The 10,463-nt window shown below is 40.8% G+C and overlaps 1 protein-coding gene across 1 annotated transcript; it reads right to left on the bottom strand.

Moving 5' to 3' along the window:
* Positions 1 to 7,268: 7,268 nt before the first annotated feature.
* LOC311176152 (olfactory receptor 2T27-like) lies at positions 7,269 to 8,153 on the bottom strand (the record flags this gene model as incomplete). Its single annotated transcript, XM_084241464.1, has 1 exon — positions 7,269 to 8,153. The coding sequence occupies one exon, from the start codon at positions 8,151 to 8,153 to the stop codon at positions 7,269 to 7,271; it is 885 nt and encodes a 294-aa protein (XP_084097590.1).
* Between the last annotated feature and the right edge of the window lie 2,310 nt (positions 8,154 to 10,463).

The raw sequence follows: 10,463 nt of genomic DNA, 5'->3' as shown, positions 1-10,463 counted from the left end.
TCCCCCCAGACTGCAGGTATCTGCACAAGCAGTTTGCAGGGGAGAATCCACTCACACTTGAAAGTTTTCAAATTCAAGCTTAATTCTAGACTTGAGAATGTGCCCTAGGTAAACTATTCATTTCCTAAATCATGACAACTAATGCTGAAGGCGCCCACGTTGCTCAATCCCGAGAACAACCCTCTGACTTACTTGTAAGAACAGAATCAGTGCTGCTTCTAGAGTGTTATCAATGCATTTCTTAGTTCTTCTAGCCTCAGAAGCACTCAGTCCGCTTGAACAAAGGTTAAATATCTTGACGCCATTGCCTCTATAATCCACACCAATTTACTTTTCCACTGTCAGCCCTCAGAGGGACCGTCCTCAACTGCACCCAGTCCCTGAGGAAAAGTGTGCAGCAATTACCTCCCCATCTTCCATGACCCAGAAGAAATGGTTACAGCTATCTCACAAGGACATGCAGCCTCCACCTCAGGTATACTGCTTGTCAAGTGGTTCACCTTCAAATATTTGGGTAAAGAGTATTTTTTTTCCCACCGCTATTCTTATGTTTCCATTTAATTCCTTGACCATCCATGTTTTACATAATTATAAACAGAATACAATTTCATGCTTTTCAGTAGCATCATGAGTATATTCCATGTTTACCTAATTAAAGCTTTTAATTATGTTGTATAACTGTTTTTAAGAGGCAGGCAGTCCTTCACATGTTATCATGAAAAAGTGATTCCCCAAGACATTTCTCCCCTGGTTTTCATTTCCTGTAGTGATGCTCTGGCAGGATCTACCTCCTCCACAGTAGTAATTAAAATGAATACCATTGCTATTTGTTGTGGCTGTTTATCTTAGAGTTCTGCTATAGATTTTTCTCCTTGCAAATGTTCTGGAGCTATTTTGCAACCCTGACCCATATTTCTATTTTTTTAAGATTTTTAGTTAATTTATTTATGCATACAAGAGTGGGGTACAGGCCATAGGTACCGAGGGTGAGAGGATTGACCAGAGACATATTGGGGAGCAAAACAGTCAGACTGACTGAAGTATACTGCTGAGGGGAGCAGTGAGCGAATCAGGAAAGGTCTGCTGCGCCATGTGGGTTGCTCCCTCTGGCTGGGTGATTGAACTTGCGCTGCAGTGGCTGCGGACAGCTTCATTGGTTGTGTCTTAACCCCTTACACCACCAGGGAGGTGCCCCTGACCCATCTTTCACATCTTCTTATCCACCATTCCTTCCAAATAATTGTATCACAATTCAAACTAGGTGAAGAGACATGAGTATTTCTAACAAAGTAAACAGTATTCAGAGCTGATTCAAGAAGTAAGCCAAGGGGCTTCTCTTCACTTGACACTTTTCATTTTACTTCCCACACATCAGGGGCCCTGGTGTTACTGAGGTCTTCTGTCTCCTCAAACGTGGTGGGATTGTGTGCAGGTTGGTTGCACCAGTCTCCACGTGCCATTCCTTTATTTCTCTTCTCAGGGCACACCTTCATCTCCCTTCCACACTGAACTTCTTGTTTTGACATATGTGCCTTTGCACCTTCATTTTTCTAGGTCATGCATGACTACAAATTCCTTCCTTCTCTTCTCAAACCATGACGGATAGTTGAGCTGGTTACAGAATCTTAGCCAGAAAAATCTTCTCTCAAAAGAGCATCTCTGTCTTAGGAGGGAGTTTCTGGGGTTGGGGAAAAATCCAGGTCTGTGTCCTGGGTGAAAGAGTGTGTCTGAGTGAATATTAATTTTATATGTATATTAAATGTGGTTAGTTATTTGGAAACAAAATATTTGAAAGCAATACCAAAACATTAAAAAAACACTTTTATTTTATTTCCCACATGGAGAAGTCTTAGGTGTGGTCATCTCAATCTTTAGTAGATAAAAATTGCTGTGTAATGTGCAAATTAGTTTTTTCTTTAAACTGTAGGAGAATCTGGCTGTCAGATCAAACTCAAGCCCTGTATCTGGAGAGACAAATAAGAAGCATCGGAGCAGCCATCCACTTGTGTCAACATGATCCTTTCCTGCTTCATCTATGTTGCTGAAAATGGCATGAGTTTGTCTTTTTTGATTGCTGAATAACATTCCATTGTGTAAATATACCTCAACTTTTTGATCTATTCATGTATTTTGGAGCATTTGAGTTGTTTCCATATCTGGGTATTGTAAATAGTGCTACAATAAACACAGGAGTGCAAGTTTCCTTTTGAATTAGTGTTTTTTTTTTATGTCCTTTGGGTAGATTCCTAGGAGAGGAATCACTGGATCACATGGTAGATCCATTTTGTAATGTCTGAGGAGCCTCCACCCAGCTTTCCATAGAGACTGGACCATGCTACATTCCCACCAGGGGGTGTGTAAGAGGGTTCCTTTATATCCACATTATCTCATCATTTGTTTCCTTTTTTTTTTTTAATGTGAGATATTCTCACTGGTGTTAGGTGGTGTCTCATTGTGGTTTTGATTTGCATTTCCCAGATAACTAGTGATGTTGGAAATTTTTTCATATGCCTGTTGGCCATTTGCCGTTCCTCTTTGGAGAAGTGTCTTTTTAAAAAATATTTTATTTTATGTTATATAATTCTTAAATCATTTTCATTTTTGCACAGTGTATGCATTTTCATTTTGATTATATTCCCCATACAGTTACCACTCCCCTTATTTTGGCCCTGATCCCTTCTCATCTCACACCCCCAACCCCCATTAGAGTGTCACTGGTTATAGTTGCTTGTTGATTTTGATTTTTCTTTATTATAATTTGTCTTTTACCAGACCCCCCTCATTTAGGTTTTCTAAATTCCTGCAATGAGTGAGATCATCCGATATTTTTTGTTTTCTTTTGGGCTTATTTTGCTGAGCATTATCCCTTCCAGCTCCATCCATGTTGCTGCAAATGGCAAGAGTTTATCTTTTTTGACTGCTAAGTAATATTCCATTGGGTATATGTACCAAATCTTCTTGATCCAGTCATCTATTTTTGGGCATTTGGGTTGTTTCCAAGCTTAGCCATTGTAAACAGTGCTGCTATAAATGTAGGGGTGCAGGTGCCCTTTTGAATTAATGTTTCTGTGTCCTTTGGGTAAATACCTCGGAGTGGAATTGCTGGATCCTATGGAAGCTCCATCTTTAGTAGGTTGAGGAATCTCCACACAGCTCTCCATAGTGGTTGGACCAGTTTGCAATCCCACCAGCAGTGCAGGAGAATTAATTTTTCTCCATATCCTCGTCAACATTTGTTGTAGCTAGTTTTTTTTTTAATATGTGCCAGTCATACTGGTGTGAAATGGTATCTCATTGTAGTTTTGCTTTGCATTTCACTGATTACAAGTGATGTTGAACATTTTTTCATGTGCCTGTTGGCCATTTGCATTTCTTCTTTGGAGAAGTTTCTTTTTATCTCTTCTGCCCATTTTTTGACTGCATTATTTACTTTGTTTTTGTTGAGTCTCATCAGCGCTTTGCAGATTTTTGTGATCAGTGCTTATCATTAGTGTGTGTGCAAAAAGTTTCTGCCAGTCGGTGGGGTTTTTCTTTGTTTCGGTTATAATCTCTTTTGCTTTGCAGAATCCCTTAATTTGATATAGTCCCAGCTGTTTATCTTTGCCTTCGCTATCACTGTTTTGGGTGATGTGTCTGTAAAGATTTCTTTGAGGTCTGTGTCATGTAGTGTTTCACCTATATTTCCTTCTACATATTTTATGGTTTCAGGTCTTATGTCTAGTTCTTTAATCCATTTTGAGTTGGTTTTTGTGCATGGTGTGACCTAGTTGTCAAGCTTCATTCTTTGCATGTAGCGACCTGGGTTTCCCAGCACCATTTATTGAACAAACTTTCTTTGCTCCAGTGCATATTCTTTGCTCATTGGTCAAAGATTAGTTGACCATAAATCCGTGGGTTTATTTCTGGATTTTTCTATTTGGTTCCATTTGTCCTTGTGTTAGTTCTTGTTCCAATACTATGCAGCTTTGATTATTATGGCTTTGTGGTATAGTTTGAAGTCTGGGAGTGTGATGTGTCCATTCCCTTCTTTATTTTTTTTTTCAGGAGAGTTTTGGCTATTTGGGTTTTTTGTTGGCTCCATATGAATTTCATCAATATTTGTTCTATTTCTTTGAAGAATGTCATTGAAATTTTATTGGAATAGCATTGAATCTGTAAATTGCTTTTTGGTAGGATGGCCAAAAGTTAATTCTTCCAATCCATGAACAGGGGATGTCTTTCCATTTCTTTGTGTCTTTGTCTATTTCTTTTAACAGTGTTTTATATTTTTCTTACAGTTTTTCTTTTGAATCAATCTTTGGGTAGTTCCCTAGGAGTGGAATTGCTGGGTAGTTCCATTTTTAGTAGACTGAGGAATCTCCATACAGATTTCTATAGTGTTTGGACCAGTTTTCACTCCCACCCACAATATAGGAGAGTTTCTGGTTCACCACATCCTTGCCAAGATTTGTTATTGCTAGTTATTTTGATATGTGCCTCTCTTACTGGTGTAAGGTGGTATCTCATTTTGTTTTTGATTTTCATTTCAATGATTGTAAGGGGTGTTGAACTTTTTTTTATTTTTTTCATATGCCTGTTGGCCATGTGCATTTCCTCTTTGGAGAAATGTCTTTTAAGTTCTTCTGTCCATTACTTTTTTATTTTTCTAAGATTTATTTATTTATTTATACAAGCACTGTGTACAGTCAGAAGTGCAGGAGGGTAAGAGAATTCACCAGAGCCAGAGCGGGGAACAGAACAGGCCGACTGATTAAATACACTGCTGAGGGGAGCAGCAGGCGTGGCAGGAGAGGTCTGCCCACCATGTGGGACCCTTACTGATGGACAGGGATCGAACTGGTGCTTTAGATGCTGCAGGTAGCTTTGCAGCACAGCGCTCATCCACTGTGCCACCAGGGGAGGCCCTAAAATTTTATCTTTTTGACACAGATTTCTAACTTATTACTTGTGTTCAGAGAATGAGGTCTGCATGAGGCCAAACCTGCAATATTTTTTAAAAGATTTATTTATTTATACAAGCACTGGGTACAGTCAGAAGTGCAGGAGGGTGAGAGAATTCACCATAGACAGAGTGGGGAGCAGAACAGGCTGATTAACAAAGTACACTGCTGAGGGGAGCAGCGGGCGTGGCAGGAGAGGTCTGCGTGCCATGTGGGACCCTCGCTAGTGGCCGGGGATCAAACTGGCGCTGCAGAGGCTGCGGGCAGCTTCCCAGCCCAGTGCTCAACTGCTGTGCCACCTGGGGAAGCCCTCTTCTGTCTATTTCTTGACTGGATTGTACTTTGTTTTTGTTGATCTGTGTCCAACATCTTTCCAGAATGTGACTGTTGTATGGAAACTTTAGTAATCTAGTTCCATGCCTCATTACCCTTTTCACCCCCCTTTATCTGGCCCACCTTATCTCAGAACACAAGGGTTCTTTTGGAATTTGCAAGCCAACACAAGCTATGGTGCACATGTCAGCATTTTAGTGATTAAATTTTATGGTGAAGAAAACAGCAAAGTATCCAAATAGGCCTTTGCCAAGGAAGCCATAAAGGTGGCGCTCAGGTGCATGAGAGGGCGCTCAGTGTCCCAACTGGTGAGGGCGCTCAGTCTCCCCACTCAAAGCCATGTGAGCTGCCCCATCACTCCCGAGGACTGGTTGTGACTTCTGCTACGGTCAGTAGCACTGGAGAGGGCTCCTTGGAGGAACTCTAAATTACTCTCCTACAGTAAGATATTTTTAGAGATCACTAGTTAATACAACAATCTTTTATAACTTTACTAATTATGAATGTCTTACTTTGCCTAATTTGTACATTATTTTTTCACACAGATGAGTATATTTAGGAAAAATAGTTGCTGTCCAGTTTGGTATGATCTGATTTTTAGGCTTCCACCTGGGGACCTTGGAATGATGGGCCTGGATAAGGGGGAGTACTGCGTTGACGAAGACAAGTGACAGCAAGTGTGAGCAAATGTGTGGGGATAGGACACCCCCATGCACTGTTGGGGAACAGTATTTTAAAACACATATTCCTCAGAAATTACAGTAAAACTCGTATGATCCAGCATTTCCACTCCTTGGTATTTATCCAAAGGAAAAGAAAAACTAATTCCAAAATGCATATGCTCACCTATGTTCCTCACACCACCACACACGAGAACCAATAGAGGTTCCAACAATGGCTGGGTTTTTAGGGAAGTGGTGTGTGTGTGTTTGTGTGTGTGTGCATGTCTGTGTATGGGGAGAACCACACACAAGTTTTAAAAAGATGAAATGTCACCGTTTGTGACATCATGCATGTCCTGGGGGGGAGTGAGTCAGAGGAAGAGACAAATGCCCTGTGGGTTCACTCACGTGGAAATCTAAATGCGGACAAGACACAGAGCAGAGGGATGATGCTACATGAAATATGTCAGATGGGAAGGGCAGATACCAGATGGGCCAGTAATATGCAGAATCTGGAGATGCCAAACTGGGAGTCAGAGAAAGAACAACTTAAAAACTAACCATAGAAGCCTGACTACAGAGCTGAGCAGCCAAGGGTGGGTACAGGCGGGGGGCAGCCCTGGGCTGTTGTGGGGGTGTGGGTGATCGGTGGCAGGTGCACCCAAGTGGCCAGACCTGACACTTAACTGGGAGGCTCCTAGTGTCCCCACAGTTAAGAGAATAGATGATCACTAATAAAAGGTGGATACCAGATGAAAGTGGGCGTGGGGTGTGGGTGGCATATGAAGTGAGGCAAGAGGATGAACCCTCACATTTACCTTGTGTGGTGTGTGGGGTAACAAGATGTGTGGTGAGCAGTTCACAGGGAAATCACCATGCTGTACTCTGAAAACCAAAACTACTATTGCATATTAATTATCTCTCAGTATGAAAACCCAAAATGCTAAAAAATGTGTATTTATATATATATATATATAATAGAGAAATAAATTTTCATTCAGAAATTCCAGGTTATTGAATTATGGCAAGTAGTATTTTAAGAGATATTTCAAAATTTATAAAAACAATGTATAATTTACTTTAACATATACATCATTACATATTTACAATGGTAGTTTTGGAATATATCTAAAATTTTAAAGACAAAATTTTCAAGATAGCGTTGCTCCTCTACCTTATGAACCATACTTTTTGAAAATTGACAAATAGGAAAATTACATAGGAATAAAAATATATTTTATGTATCATATTAATAACCAGGTCTTTACTGATGGTGACATTGGCTACAAAGGAATATAAAAACAGGTACTGTTCCATTTCAAAGCATACACCATCACTTTTTATGCAGGCTGTAGATGAGGGGGTTGAGCATGGGTGAAATGATGGTGTAGATCACAGAGACCACTTCTTCCTGCTCGGGGGAGTGGTAGGAAATTGCCACAAGATACTTAGTGATTGCAGCTCCATAGAAGAGCAACACCACAGTCATGTGAGAAGAACAAGTAGCCAAGGTTTTCTGGAGAGCCTGGCCTGATCCCATGCCCAGAAAAGTGGACAGTATGCTTCCATAGGAGCACAAAATGGCTGAGATGGGAGGAATGAAAAAAATCACAGCACTAAAATAAATCCCCTTTTCGTATTGTGAAGTGTCAGCACAGGCCACTTTGAGGAGCGCTGTGATCTCACAGAAGAAATGGTGGATTTCCCTGGAGGCGCAGTAAGGAAGTGTCAGAGTATAGACCACATAGATCAAGGAATTGAGCAGGGCACCCAGCCAGGTCACAAGCACCAGGACCACACAGACTTTGGGGCGCATGAGGATGGGGTAGTGCAGAGGGTGGCAGATGGCCACGTAGCTGTCATAAGCCATGACCACCAGCAGCAGGAACTCTGAGCTAGCAAGTGTGGTGAAGGGGAACATCTGGAAGCTACAGCCAATGAAGGAGATGCGGTGGTCCCCAGACAGAAAGATTAGGGACATTTTGGGGACAAATGTGCAGATATAGACGAGATCCATGAGGGACAGCTGGCTGAGCAGAAAGTACATGGGGGTGTGGAGAAGAGGGTCAGCCCAGATCATTATTATGGTGTTGCCAAACAGGGCCACCAGGAGATCGAGCAGGGTGAGTGTGAAGAGGACCCAGAGCACTGGGGTGCTGTGGAATAGATCCAAGTGGATGAAATCACTGCCTGAGGTCTGGTTGCTCAGCCATGCCATGCTCGTGTTTTGAATTTGTAACCTTGGAGAGTTTTTCACAAGCATAATGTTCATTGTCCCTACAAGATTTTCGCAAATAAAGTCATGTGCCACTTTTAATATTTCAAGTCTGTTTTACTCCCTGTGCTTCACCCTTCAGCTTTATTAGTTAAGAAACATATTTACCTTTCACTGGACTTCACTAAGGTATCTTAAGTTACCATCTAGGATTCTTGCCACACTGAGAAAAGGCAATATTGGCTAGCTTTAAAATGTTATTTTGAAACATTTTTGTCATTAAAATTTTTAGAAATTGCATTCATCAAGTATTTACTATTAAGTTATGCTTTAAGTACCATACATAAATAAATGCATTAATTAATGAACACCTGCATCATTATTATGCACTTCAATAATGTGGAGTATCAGGGCTTTCCTGGTGGTTCAGGGGGTTAAGACACAACCTATGAAGCTCTCCACTGCCACTGCAGCACAATTTCAATCCGGGGCCAGGGAGCTACCCACATGGTGCAGCAGACCTTTCCTGATACCCCTGCTGCTCCCTTCAGCTGTGTATTTAGTCAATCTGCCTGTTCTGTTCCCCACTCTGTCTCTGGTGAATCCTCTCAACCCCACACCTCTCGTCTGTACCCTGGTTCTTGTAAGCATAAATAAATAAATCTTAAAAAAAAAAAACAATGGGTAATATCAGTAGTTCAGGGCTATATGTGCTGTGAGAACAGAGCTGCAAGGTCAGGGTCAAGGCACCCTTTAATTCTTTTCCACAATGACTTCCAATTAACCTGGGAATCTCACCTGTTGTGTAATGGAAATACCTTTCTTCTCTAAGGAGCTATTTCTAAACATGTCATTAAGGAGGTATTGTTTGTGAGCTTCGGACAGGACAAGGTTCCAGTGGGCAGCAGGCGGCATAGAGACCTGCCTGGCAGGAACGGACTGCGTGGAAATTGCGCTCCTGCATGGGATGCCAGGTGGACTCACTGCCCTACAGGTGGGGGCACAGCAGCAACCTCAGGGCTCGAAAAGCCCCAGGGATTTCCTTCTGTCTTATTGTCTTTGTTTTGTTGCAAAGTGAACTTAAGTTCATTTGTGAAGTGATGAAGTGATAGCAGCACTTTCTCTTGGGGAGGATGTATAAAAAAGAACTTTCATAGACTTTAAGTGGACATGAGACTTAAGTTACAAACGTGTTTAATAAACATCATTGGGTAAGTGTGCAGTTACCGCAGCTGTGGTAGACACAGTTTTTTTAGTACCAGCAGAAGTCCCTGTGAGGTGGTTCGGCACTGAGTTCCCAGCTGTCTGTCCCGGTGACAGGAGTGTCAGCTGCTCCTGTCCTCACCACCTCATGCCACAGAGGGATGACACGGGGGTTTGTAGAATGCATGGAATGTAGGGTTGTTCATATGGGGAAATCTAGACACAAACACTCTCCAATCCCTATGCTGAATTTGGTGCTTAAAATGTCATACACATAAAAGCATGTTAAGTCTGAAAACATTGACCTTTAAAACATTAAATATGACAAAAAAGTTATGGGTCCACTACTTTCTTCCACTTCCTTCTCTATATAAAACTTCCCTGTTTCTATCAACCCTTTAACTCTAACAAACAAAGCAGTGTGGTGTTATGTGCTAGAAGGAGAATCCCACAATCTAATCATTTGAATCACAATAATCTTTATGTCTGGGAGGACATACAATTCATTTATTTCCCAGCTTCCAGAGAGCCAATGAATGAAATAGTGTGGTACAGTAAATAGTTACTTTTTCATAGAAATACTTTGTTTTCCTAAGAAATTTGACATTCCATTTTCTCAATACCTTTTGATGGTTTCCAGTATTTCCTAATAGATATTTTCCTAAATGTTTACTAATTAGTGTATATGAATACCCTCAATCCAAAAACAGTCCCCCATAATTTGGTAAGTGGATGGTTATATTTGGAGATTTACTTAATTTATGATGCTATGAGACTCCCAGAGGACATGAAATAATGCACATATATATGTATGTAATATATGTATTTAATATATATAAAACTACTCAAAATGTAATGACAGGAAAAAATGAATTTGAAGTCAATTTTCTTTCATTTTAACTTAAAACATCTCTATCTTTTACCTCATTGACATGAATAAGAAGGAAATCAACCAACAGTGTGTGTTGAGAGTAGATCCTGGGTAAATGACTTATGGTTTTACTTATGCCACTGCTCATATCTCTTAAAAATGAATTTATTATAGATTTACAACCATCCTCATGCCCTTAGCCTTCAAATAGTCTTTCAGGAAGGGCATTGACACTGTAG

The sequence above is a fragment of the Talpa europaea genome (genome assembly GCF_964194135.1).
Source record: "Talpa europaea genome assembly, chromosome: 8".
In the NCBI taxonomy this organism is placed as follows: domain Eukaryota; kingdom Metazoa; phylum Chordata; class Mammalia; order Eulipotyphla; family Talpidae; genus Talpa; species Talpa europaea.
This window is presented reverse-complemented; position numbering and strand designations above follow the sequence as displayed.